Below are 13,459 nucleotides of genomic sequence, written 5' to 3' on the forward strand. Positions count from 1 at the left end.
TTGAAGTGTATACATAAGATCCTTGGAGTCAGTAGTAAATAAAGTTTTCCAGAATGGTTTGATTTTTCTGTGAGAAAACATGCCAGACAACTTAATTTATTTTAAATGGGAAGAATGTACACCCACATACTTCATCATTGCTTGTCACATTTCCACATCCGTCTGTGCCTGGTTTTCGGGTCCCATCTGGACAGATGGCAGTAATATTAAAATAGACGCCTTTTACCTGGTTTTCCACCTGAACTTTCACTTCTGAAATGAGTTTCTGCAGAGACATCATTTTTTGATTGTATATCACAAAAGTTTCAAACGTAAGCAATTAAACAGAGGCAAGCTTATTAAACCATTCTAGATTTAATTTTTAACTAAATCAAAGTCTGTCTCTATAAAAGGATAAATAAATGTGGTGTTTCCACATAATGACCCAATTATATTTGAGATACATAAGAAATACTGAGGGATTAGACCATCTGCATTTAAATTGTTCTATTTTTTCACATATTTCCATGACTGTGCATTTTGATGACTTTAAAGATATTTCTCACTCAGCCTGTTACAAAAATAGTCATTTTAAATCCAACAATATTTATATTTTGTGACAAAATTTAAATAAAACATTGAGAACACCTATATTGTCACAAAGGGTAAATCTTAACAGCTTAAAATCTGGAACACATTTCTGACATTTACACTATTAAATAAACATTTCCGTTTCAAACACTTTAGGCTACCATGAAAGCTAAAATACCTTAGTGATACAGCATTGAAAGGTAAATTTTGGGGAGGGCATTTCTATACTGTAGGCATAAGAATTACCTGCCTGATATGGTCCTGTAAATTCTCCAAGAATGGTGACTAACATAACAGAAAAAAAAAAAAAAAAAAGGAGTGGCCTACAATTTTTGCCAAGTCCCTGGGGCTTGCTTGTGTCAAATTTGGTCTAACCCTTAATACTGAAATGGGACCACTTACTAGACAGAAAATCATTCACTCATTCATTCATTTTTTCAATTACTCAAAAAATATCTATGTAAAACTTATGTATCAAGCACACACAGATTTCTTCTAGCACAGTCTCTGGTTCCAAAATGTCTAGCTACATTAAATATATACTGAAGATCTGTGTGTGTTTCATCTCGTAAAACGGTCTACCACATGCAAAAATCCTTAACTTATATTTGTAAACAAAAAAGATGAAGTATATACCTAAGGAAAGAGTGAGTAGCAGGATATGAAGAAAAAATATTTTCTAATGGCTTCTAATTTTTTACTTGAGTAAATTTTCATCTTCAACTGTATAATCGATAAAGAGATGTGTGCTTACTGCCTGATAGTTGACCATGGTGGTAAATCTAGAACAAGATACTTCTTCAAATTAGTAAATTTTATTTGGATTAGATAAGACTGTGTTAGCCACATTTTTAAATCTCTCAGAGAGCTCATCCATTGTAATCACTTAATTGAACATTCTCAGCAAACCAACAGAAACTTGTAATGGTATATAAGTGGTGTTGATAGGGTGATGGTTTGACAGATCAGAAGGAAATTCCTAATACAGTGAGTCTCTCACTTTGCCCTTCCGAAGTTCTTTCTCTTAAAAAGTTAACCTTGTTACACTAATGTTTTTCACTTAAGCAGGGTGTGAAGACAAATATCTAAAATTTTGTCCAGTTTTGAGATTTAGAAATTAGGCTCCAAACACAATATTAAGTTTCCTTTTTAATATCTAACAAGTACAGAGGCAGAATTTATTTTTTTAATGTATAATTCTGTTTGTATTCAATATAATTTACTTTTCATTTCTTAATTTCAGCTTAATTTTTTTGTCATGATTTTTATTTAATTTAATAAAAAATAAAATGCAGTCACATTCACCATGCACTAAATTTATATGTGATTTTATAAAATTCTTAAAAAGGAAATGCAAAAAATTAGAAGCTAGAATGAAATTTTTTTATTATTTTTCCTCAATGAATTGTGAATTATTTCTGTTGGACTGTGAAGACAAAATAAAATTTCAGAAGAATTTTTAAAATATACATATACGTAAAATAACAGAATCTCAACTTGAGATTAATTAGCCAGAGTAAGTCTTACTGGATTTGCCAGTATTTTCCCATTGTTTAAGATTAATCAGAACTGCAGTTAGCCAAAGCATTGAATACCTATCCTGGGCAAAAAAAGAACATAAAACCAAATGCTGCTGGTTCCCTTTCCATTAATACAGTCTGACACACAGGCAAGTTTGTCAATTTATGTTCCTTGTTTGGAGTAATAAATGGGTTCATACTATAAAAATAAAACCTATGGTGATTTCTAACACTGCACATTCCCTCCTTATTTTGATTATTCCTGGGAACAAACTGCAGATGGGAATGAAGTGTACACGTTTCATCTTCCTTGATAAGAAGCTCCCCCCAGTCCTAATGTTCTTTTGTAACAGTGACAAACAAAAATAAAGATGGTCTTCTTTATTTCATCCAACATAGTTTTCAGATAAAGAACAATTCCTTGGCAAAAAAAAAAAAAAAAACCTCACAAGATTTATTTTTCTTTTAAAAGAATAAAGTTTAAACAAGTCCTTCATTTTCTATCCCTTGTCTACTTCCTGACTTTCCCTTTTGTGTTCAAGTAGAAGGCAGATGTTGCACAGAAAAAATAAGAGAAGCCTGAGGTTGTTCACAATGCTTGGGCTACTGTGTATACTATTCATCTCTAGTGTGTAAGAAAGAGAACCAGAGAATTTGGGAAGTGAGACTTAATCAGTGGTCCCTAAGTTCAAGGTAGAGTAAAGCATACTTTTGGATAGTTTGTAAAAAAAAAAAAAAAAAAAAAAAGCAAAGAAAAAAAAAGAAAGAAAGAAAAACAAGTGTTATCACACAGAAGGAAGCACCTGAGGCCTAGAGTTAAGAAAGACCTGGGTTCTGGTCCTGATCCTTTTGCTTGTTTGACCTTTGGTTAGCTTGCTTAGCTTCTTTGAGGTTCTATAAATACAAAATGGGAGTACTAACATCTTCCTTATGGATTGGCTGTGTGGATTAAATGAGGTCACGTATGGAAAGTAACTGTTTCTGGGTGGTATTAAAGTAACAATCACAATTATTACAACATTTTAACAGTGATTATTCTATCCAAGAATGACCTACGCTGAGAGAGCTGATGTTTCTATAAATCTTTGCATTTGGCACTCACTCTTCATAGACTAGGGACAGCATACAACTGTCAATTCAATAAAATAGTATACCTCTTAAGGTGATTGTTTTAATCAAACTAGTTTGATAACACTGCTAAAATAACTGATTAAACAATCAAGTGATTAATCTAGGAGACCCCAACAGAGTCCTCTCAGTAATCTCTATATCCCAGATAGGTCATTTTCAGAAGACAGTTTGCTGCTTTAAATAGTGTGGATTTCTTTATCTTTATGACATAGGAAATTGTGACATTTCTGATAATAAAGTATGTTTTATAGCCATGATTTGGTGACTAATGGAACATTTGGTTTAGAAGAAAATTTAGATAGGCTCTAGCCCAACTTGAGTTTACTGTCAATGAGATGGTGAAGTTAAAGAAAGCTCAAGTGAATTTCCCAAGGTTACATGGCTAGTTAGTGATAGAACCAGGGCTAAATTCATGTTAATTTTTAACCTAATTTTCTGCCCACCGTTCCGCTCAAGATGACAGGGCACTAATTTGTATCTTGCCATAGAAACTGGGGTTAAAAGTTTACACAGACCTGTACCTTTGAAACAAATAATACATTATATGTTAAAAAAAAAGAAGAAGATAGTAGGAAGGGAAAAATGAAGGGGGGGAAATCGGAGGGGGAGATGGACCATGAGAGACTATGGACTCTGAGAAACAAACTGAGGGTTCTAGAGGGGAGGGGGGTGGGGGGAAGGGTTAGCCTGGTGATGGGTATTAAAGAGGGCACGTATTGAATGGAGCCCTGGGTGTTATACGCAAACAATGAATCATGGAACACTACATAAAAAACTAATGTCTTACACAATTCACAGCAAAAAAAGAAAAAATAAATTACGATGAGAAGAAAAAAAACTAATGATGTATGGTGATTAACATAACATAATAAAATAAAATTTTAAAAAGTTTATATGAAAAAATTGTGTGTAATATATACATACCTGATAGGCTTCTACTACCAAATTATTGAGGTTTGCAGCCTTTGACTCTATTTCACCAGCAATGGTGCCAGGCAAGAGGGGTAGAAGGTCCTAGAAAACATACCAATAATATTTACTTAATGACAGTAGTATAGTGGCTCAGTAATCAACAAATATTAAAAATTCTTAGAGTTATAAGTGGAAGGTGAGCCATTACATGAATGAAAAAATATAAGATACAAGAAAAATATAAGCAACCAAGTAGGGCACCAGACCACATACACCTGAAATGGGAGTATGTATGTATATGTGAGTGAGCTGTATGGGTGCACAAATTATACATTGACCTAAAAACCCAATCAAAGTACAGACCAGGATTTCCCAAAGTATTTTCCATATTCCATGGAACATAGTTATCAAAAGAATTCTGAGGGCAAGTTCTGCATATGGTTTCTTCCACTTAGATAATCAAACTGCACATTTGTAAAGGTTCGAGAAGTCTTGGAAATAATTTAGCAGTATTTGTTGCAGCATTTCCAACATTTTAAAATTACAAAACCCTTTTCTCATGTAACATATGTAAATATTTTGCAGAACTAATGTTCTGTGGAGTGACCTTTAGGACATGTTGGCCCAGAATGGAGAAAAAAAATCATTGTCACAAGTGGAAGCTTCATGGAGTGGGTATTCTTCCTGGAAAAAGGACCCTAGAAGACTGCAAAAAGAATACGACAACGGGGTCCCAGAAGCAGTGTTTTGTTGGAAATGGGTCCCACGATGCTGCCAGAGTGACATGTCTGCAAACATCTCTTCTGTTTGTGAGTCTCATCTAGCCTGAAGGATTGTGGACAAAACCAGTATTATTCTTATGTAGCAAAGCTCTGACTGGGTCAGCCACTTTGCTGGCTCCTCTTGTTCCTTTACTGGATCACCTAGACCAAATCTAGGTATGTTGTTACTGTTGAAAACCAAGCTGATGTTCCCCAACCCAATCTATTATAAGAATATGACCATGGACCAGAATAGAAACAGAAATCCAGACAAGAAAGGTGTAGTTGGAATGTGAACTATTTTTTACCTGATAAAAGTCTTCTCCATTATTGTCACAGTCAGTACCACACTAAATATCAGTCCCCACACTTGGTTCAAGGTGTTACATAGATAGAACGTATATGTAAATGCTAATTTAAGACACTGTGTGGTATACATTAGTTAATACATTATTAAATTCAGATTGTACAAAGTACAATAACTCTAGAATCCTTACCTGGGGATCTAAAGAAGTATTCTAATTTCAACTACCAATGCAAACATTTTAATTTTTATTTTTTAGGAGTTAACGTACCTTATACCAATGAAACTGTTTTCCTTGAACTGCAAAGATGACATTAATGTTGTTGTCTATTAACTTTTCAGAAAGTTGGCCTAGTGAGGGATGTTCCTGCAAACGATAATAAAAAAAAGAAGGGAGTGAAATATAGTAGCTCAATCCCACACATACCCAAACATCCATTATGAGGAAAACCATATGACTGACATAAAAATGTAGTGTGTTTGGAAGGATTATGGTTTTATTGGAGGCATCTAAATTCCTTAAAAAAATAAGGTCAACATCAATATATTAAGGATATTTTCTAGACAAAAGCCCCATAAAAACCTTTAACTCAGAAAAATGAAGAGGGCTGATTCAACGTTGTGCAAAGTGTGTTCAGCACCTAACTTTGGCCTCACAGTTCTATAACTGAAAGATAATGTACTATTCAGAAATAGAGACACATTAGTGACAATCATATTCTGAAATTTAGTACAAGTGCTGAAATGCAAATATATGCATGTATAAACATAAATACATAGATATTCAATATATAACATGATATAGTATAAACTTTGTTTAGAAGCAGAAAACCCTGTACTCAAATCCCAGGTTGTCACTTTATGATAAAAATTCTATCTCAGGTCCATCCTCTGTAGCATGTCAATGGTTTCTGCCTTCCATGATTGCAAGCAATCGTATGCAAGATACTGATCGTATGTGATCTATTTAGTGCAGCTTCTTACATATACTAGGTACTCAAAACTAATAGCAATTATCATGATTTTTATTTCCAATAGCTTATATAAGATGTATACAGATCTCTCAACTTATCAGTATACTTAACCTTTTGGTCATGTGACATATTATAAATCTGTTTTACTTTGATAAAACTATGCACAGCCAACTGTGACATTCTTTGTGTTAATGAGAAAGCTGGGGAAGAGTAGGAGAATGGGTATACAATTTAGTAAATATGAGAAATCAGCCAACTATGGAATGGTATCTAAAGTTATATAGTTAGACATGGTACTTGATATTTTATCCTTCTATAAATGCTCTTCCAGAAATTAAAGTGATCTCAAATAACAACTTCATAACTAGACACTTCTCGGAGGGATGATGTCAAACTTCGCCTACAGTGGTCCTCACCTGTTCACTGTTGCTTAGTTGCATTAGCTAAGTTGCAAATTAGGATCAGGTGACTGAGCCTAATTAGTATCATGTGATTCAAGTTCAAATAACTAGTTTTTACTCCTTCTTTCACCCTCCAATGCTAATTGTGTTTTCTTTAAGGGGAAATTTTGCTAAACCATCTTGGTTAACATTTCTGTATTTTGGCAAACTCTGTGAACTTAGTAAAAGAGCTAATTTAACTAGACTTTCCTGTATAGCCTAAGTTCTGAGACCCACATATTAAACTTACATACATAGATATAAGATATAGCCTTGGGTTTAAAAATACTATCACTCACATGAGTAACTGCTAGGATCTGATTATCTGTGCCCTCCTCTCCAAATTCACATGTTGAAATCCTAACCTCCAAGGTGATGGTGTTAGGAAGTGGGCCTTTGGGAGATGATTGGATCATGAAGGTGGAGTCCTCATGAATGGGATTAGTGCCCTTACAAAAGAGGGCCAGTGGAGAAAGCCACCTTGCCCCTTCCACCACGTGAGGTGGTGAAAACATTACAGCTAGAAGGTATCTTGTATGAACTAGAAAGGAGGCTCTCCCCAGATCCCGAATCTGCCAGTGCCTTGATCTTAGACTTAGCAAACTCTAGAACTGTAAGGAATAAATTTTTATTGTTTATAAGTCACACAGTTTAAGGAGTTTTGTTACAGCAGCCTGAATGGACTAAGATAGTAACCATAACAATTACGTTTTATTTCTATATAATCTATTATTGTTCTGGTAGAAACAAATCAGATTTTCATGAACTTCATTTAATGTGATATGAAACTAATTTATGAAGAGGTTAAAGAATTATTACCACATGGATTTGCATAAGAAAAATTCTGCCCAGAGCAATTCTTAAGAATATAATTTTAAAGTAATAGAAAATCAATTCCCAAAATATAAATTCTGCCAGATAAATTCTTATGCCTTGCTCCTAGTACTATGTATACTCTTAAAATAGATTTATGACAGTTTCCATAATGCTAGTAAATTAAAGAGAACAAGTCAAGGATGGGTAAATCTAGTTGTACTGGGAATATTTTTTTAATGGCAACAACTACTTTTGAAATATTTTTGTTTTGACAAAAAAATAATCAGTTTGCCAAGCATTCCCCCTTAATTTTAACAACCATATTTTAAGGAAAATTTAATCCATATGTTTTTTAACTAGTTTATACTTAACTCACATAAAATCAATATTTAAAGAACAGTTCAAAATGTAAGCAGCTTTTAGAGCCTTCTTAATCTCTTTCCCCTTTTCAAAAACAGGAAGTCACGTTGACGAAAAGTACACAAAATTTAAATCTAAAAAGTTCTAGTTTGGTCAGAAGCTCATTAAGAAGGTCAATTGGATTTTTAAATTTAAAAGAACACTTTTTTTTTTTTAACCCGAGAAAGAAATCTGTTTTAAGAGAAAATTCCAGCTACTTTGAGGCAGATTTGTTAAAATTACAAATGTTTAACAGATGTTTTAATAAACCACTGTTCACAGGAGAACTGTGGATTAATGGTCATTTATGAAGCCCCTTCCCCTTTCCTCCATGAAGCATATTATCTTTTAAATATTTTATCTTTTGTGTCTTGTATTTCACTAGCAGAACGCTCCCTCTCCGCCAGCTGTCCTATTCTGGTGACGTCGCTCCTTTTCATCTCTAACTCCCCCTCTGTCTAACCCATTACATATTGTTTCTCTGAACTCTGAAAATAATTAACGGAGATAACAGGCATTTCAGGGGCAAAAGGGAGAAGGGAAAGCAATGTGCCAAGACAGCTGCTAAGTATTTAAGGGCAAGAGGATTCCTTTCACATTTTTCTTATTCACCAACACCTTCGCAGTGACTTGTGGGAAATAACTTCTAAATGTCAGAAGGAAAGAGGAGGTAAGAAAGATTCACTGGGAGCAATTGCAGTTAAAGAGATAATCGTGTAAAGGTATATGAGAGAATTTTAATAATGTGCATAAATAGGGACCAAAAGAAGAAGTGTTTAAGATTCTCTTCATAAAACAACCTCATAGTAAAAATTTTTATAAGCTAATAGAGAATATGATTGTACTGAAACATGTCATTTAATGGGAACATTCTATATAAATATTTTCATCATGTTTGGTTTTTACTGTGTCACTTTTGCAAACCATTATTTTTTTTCAGAGTTCATTTTCAGAGTCATTATAAAAGCAGTGCCAGCCCAGGTGTTTCTATGTGCAACCTCTGCTTTCAACTTAAAGGAAAAAAATAAACTAAATACTGTTGGCAGAGATCATTCCCTGGCTATTTTTCTTTGAACATGAGAAACCTTCGAATTAAGTCTATTCTAAAGTTATTATTGAAGTCATTACTGTTGTTACAGCATTTACAATTTAAAACAGTTAAAAGAGCAATAAGCTGAAATCAGGCATTTTGTTAGTTTTTAAAGTTGTAACAATATTTTTAAAAACTCAATTGCACCTGGACTTAAAACATGACTTAAAACTTTCTACGTGCATTCTACCTAGTTGACATTTCCTTTACTTTTCTGATTGTGCATGTTAATAAAACCCAGTGGTGCTTAGTGAAAGACATTTCTCTAAACTAGCCTTATCTCTTTAATTAATTTTAGAAGCTATGTTTTATGTAGTGTTAAGTGGAGAAAAAAAAGTAAATAAGGTGAAAAGTATTATTATCTGCTTTAGGTGAGCCATATTAGAATTAGTTATTATTCTCATAATTACAAATCAGTGATTTCCATGAAACTAAATAAATACTAATTCCCTTAAAAGGATGGTTTTGGTTTAGATGGCCTCTCCATTTGACTTTCAATAGCTATTGTGCTGTTAAACCTCAGTCTGTGACAAAAGGTAGTAGATTTGGGGGTTAGTCTAGATTTGTTTTTCATTAGATATAGGATTCAGTATCATGCAAAATTAGGACTACTGTATAAACTTGGGCTTAAGAAGTACATTTTTAAGTGTTCAAAACATTTAGAATAATAATTATTTTGGGAAGACTTCAGAGCTGAATATGCTTAAAGCTATTTTTTTAAATGACTCTTAATTTAGCTTTCCTTCAGTATCACCAAAATCACTTGCATTCACTGGCTTTCTGAAAAGCAGCTAGTAGTCAGTATGAAAACTGTGGTGTAGGGGGCAAGCTGGAGCTCTGGGAATCAAGTCCTGGGCAAGATGTTTACCCTTCCTCTCCGCTTCATCCGTCCTGGATGGCTATGATGATGTTGACTCCGTCAAGTTGATAGGGAGAGTTAATGAGCTAAGATATGTGGAGGGTCCAGCACATTGTCTAATTCAGGGTCAGTAGTAATAAATGGAAGCAGCCAGCGCAGCGTCAGATTAAAGCACAGCAATGGATTCTGGTATTGGATAGCTTAGGTGTGGATCTTGACTGATATTTGTATTATCTCAGTGACCTTGCATAAATGAATCTGAGGTCTCTAAGTTTCAGCTTCCTTATTTATAACATGGGTTATGGTGAAGACTAAATGAGATAACATAAACAATATGCTCAGCACCGTGTTAGTGCAAAATAAGCGCTCAATGAATTAACATTTTTATTAATATGTGTCTGAGACAAAGGAGGTGAAAAGCAGGAAAAAAGACATTTAACACTTTCTGAAGTTATTTCTAAGTTATTTCTTAGTTATAGAGCAGCAAAAATGATTATCAAGTCTTTTTACTAAAAGATTAAAATTGTCACCTTACATGGAACGCTGTCTAATAACATTAATTATAAATGAGTCTCCCAGACATTTGAAAATGTCAGAAATAACCCTTTCAGAAAAAAAGGAACACAAATATAAAACTTTAACTTTTGTTAACTCAGCAGTGTTATGGATTAAATTAGTCAAGTATCCTCTCAGGCTCCCTTTCTTCATCTGCAGTTCTGGAAAAACTGAATATAATTCCAAGTAGTTGAGATACATGGTAAAAAAGAAGGCTTCCTACAGAAGTTGAATGTCCGACTCTTGATTTCTGCTCAGGTCATGATCTCAGGGTTGTGAGATCCAGCCCTGTCTTGGGCTTGGCCCTGAGCATGGAGTCTGCTTAAGATTCTCTCTCTCCCTCTCCCTCTCCCTCTCCCCCTCCCCGCTCTCATGTGGGCTGCTGGGCTCACCGGCTTGCACTCTCTCTCTCTCAAAAAAAAAAAAAAGAAGGCGGCTTCCTAAATGTCTTACTGTAAGTTAGTAACATGTTAAACATAGTTATATGAGAAGTCACAAAGCAGAATATTGACTGTTTTTTACCCATCAGGAAGCAAAACTCTTTGGTAATGCCTAATAAACCTTCTGCAATTCAGCTTCCATCCTCTAAGGTGGTGACCAATTCAGCAGCTAGTATATCCAAATGAGCTGCAGGGGAGGGAATGAACTATGAGGCCAGCAGTAAGGGAAATCTGAGGAGTTATATGATAGGAGGGGTGAAGAATCTCTGACCATAATATGATGAGTCACAAAAAAAGGCTGAGTCCAAAAAGAAACACCAAAGCTAAGCTCCTAAATTTGTTTAGGAGTATGGTAGGATGTTGCCTATTTGCATGTCTCTATCCAGAACAGAGTCACAGCGACCTTTGAAAATCCATTAATAAGGGTTCATTGCATGACTGGTGTGCCTCTTCCAAATATTTGCTCCTTGGCTCCCTTTCACCGTTACTAGGGACCTTTGTATTATTCTTGGCTTCCGCCAAGGATGGGGTGAATGTTGTAAGGAAGGCTCTGAGGGAGGTTGAGAATCAACCCTGGAGGAGCTGGGTGGGGAGACAGGTTGAAATTCCAGACCCTCAGTATTAATAACCTTCTTCTACACTACTAATGATTTTTATACTAATATCTACTGTATTAGAAAGAATTCCATTATTTTAAGCTGCCATTATTACTAGATAAATTATAAAACTATATTACTACTCAAATTTTCATTCTGGAACTTGGAGAAAAAGCAGTGGAAAATGTAATTTATTCAATAGTATAACATTATTTTCCAATGGCCATATACTAATACATAATAATGTGTAAAGAGAAACTATTTTAAATTACATCTTATTTATTCATGTGAACCAAACTATGTGCTTTATGTCTTCCATAATAAGTAAGACTGCAACCAGGAAATTACAGCAGAAATTATGCCAAGGACTTCAGCACTCTATCTCTTGTACTTTTCCCTTGAGACATTGTGGCAAAGATTTTAATGTAAGATTGAACTGGATTGAGCCCCAGCTCTGCTACTTATTAACTTTTTAGCTCTCTGTCCTTAGTAAACTTACTTAAGGACTTCTACTCTCAGTTTTTCTGTTTTGTTTTGTTTTGTTTTTAAGGATAATTATGACCACCCTACAGAGTTGCTGTGAAGATAAATTTGATAGTGTATGCAGTGTTTTCTTTCTTTCTTTTTTTTTTTAAGATTTTATTTATTTATTTGACAGAGAGAGACACAGCGAGAGAGGGAACACAAGCAGGGGGAGTGGGAGAGGGAGAAGCAGGCCTCCCGCTGAGCAGGGAGCCCGACACGGGGCTCGATCCCAGGACCCTGGGATCATGACCTGAGCGGAAGGCAGACACTTAACGACTGAGCCACCCAGGCGCCCCTATGCAGTGTTTTCTATAGTGGTTTCAGCTAATAAAGGTAGTTGTTATTATTCTGGAATTCACATTGACCCTCATGAAATAGCTATGTGTACAAATAGTAGAACTCTGGCCCATGTAATTTAGTCACGTAAAAGGTCTTTTATCAGTTATTTCCTTTTATAAATAAAACAACCAGAGTCTTAGACCAAAAAGCTCAGATAGCATTCGACATTACTGGTATTGGCTGCTGGAGATAAAGCTGGGAAGCGAAGTGTTTGATTGCTTGTCTAACTTATACCTTCTTAAATTCCTCTATAATGGCCAAATAGGAGATCATTTTAAAATAAGCAGGTAAATGTGCTTAGAGTCAGGTTCAGGGTAGCTTTGGATATAGGAAGTTTCAGAGCAGTAGCACATCTTGCAGATATAAATGCATAGTCCAGGGATCAATCAAAATGCTTCAACTTCTTTTGTTTTAGGGCAGTGTCCCTGGAAATGAAGGGAATGAGAATTCTTAGGAAGAGGATCCCTTAAAACAAAGACCTGGGATAAATGAGATACACATATTCTTCTAAGGTGTTAACAAACACACTGCTCCTTGGTTTACTCAATAAACATCAGTGACATGTGGAAGTTTCATTCTTTCAAGTGGGTGGAACAATGTTCAAGAAGGTTAATGAAGTTCATGATAGATTGTCCAAATTCCTGATGTCATAAGAGCCCAAACGCTGTGTAAAATTCTACCAGAATTATAATTTATTTCCATAAGGTTATATGGCATGGCCTATGTCTAAAATTATGAGAACATTTCTTTGCCATAAGGAATCTTTCCTAGAGTACAACAGTACCCTCTAAAATACAGTTATAAAGACATGATTTCAGGGACTTGGCCAAAATTCAAAAGGATAATGCACTGCAATTTGAGAAAATATGATTATTATTTTTTCTTTAAAAAAAAAAAAAAGCTTTTCCTTGTCTCACAATAGAATAGTTCCTCTTGACTCCTCCACTCCCTGGTAAATAATTAGAACTCTATCTCAATTTAAAAAGGTTAAAAAAAAGGAAGGAAAGGTAAGAAATGACTAAATTAAAGTGGGTGGGTCTACCAAAGTGAAATGTGGCTGAATGGAAGAGAACTAGCAAAGGGAAAGACTGTTGGAATAATTCCAATCCCCAAAATTTAAAAATCAAACTCCAGTTACCTTTTAAAATCTTTAAATTTTGAGGCTGCTATCTAGAGGCTAAACCAACCAAGGGTTGAATTTGTTCTACGCGGTAATACACTGTTCCTC

The 13,459-nt window shown here is 34.8% G+C and overlaps 1 protein-coding gene across 2 annotated transcripts in view; it reads right to left on the bottom strand.

Annotated features, from left to right (window-relative positions):
- The window catches only part of ITGB8 (integrin subunit beta 8), a 78,746-nt gene that overhangs the window by 16,117 nt on the left and 49,170 nt on the right, over positions 1-13,459 (bottom strand). For both annotated transcript variants that reach the window (XM_045864594.3, XM_064575183.1), the window contains exons 7-9: positions 5,470-5,565; positions 4,146-4,235; positions 131-265 (exon numbers count right to left, since the gene is read on the bottom strand). In XM_045864594.3, the coding sequence (XP_045720550.1) occupies positions 131-265; positions 4,146-4,235; positions 5,470-5,565 (321 nt within the window). The remainder of the gene's footprint in view (positions 1-130; positions 266-4,145; positions 4,236-5,469; positions 5,566-13,459) is intronic.

Source organism: Mirounga angustirostris, unplaced genomic scaffold (genome assembly GCF_029215605.1).
Source record: "Mirounga angustirostris isolate CCGP_5_RB_7025 unplaced genomic scaffold, mMirAng1.0.hap1 SCAF_12, whole genome shotgun sequence".
NCBI lineage: Eukaryota > Metazoa > Chordata > Mammalia > Carnivora > Phocidae > Mirounga > Mirounga angustirostris.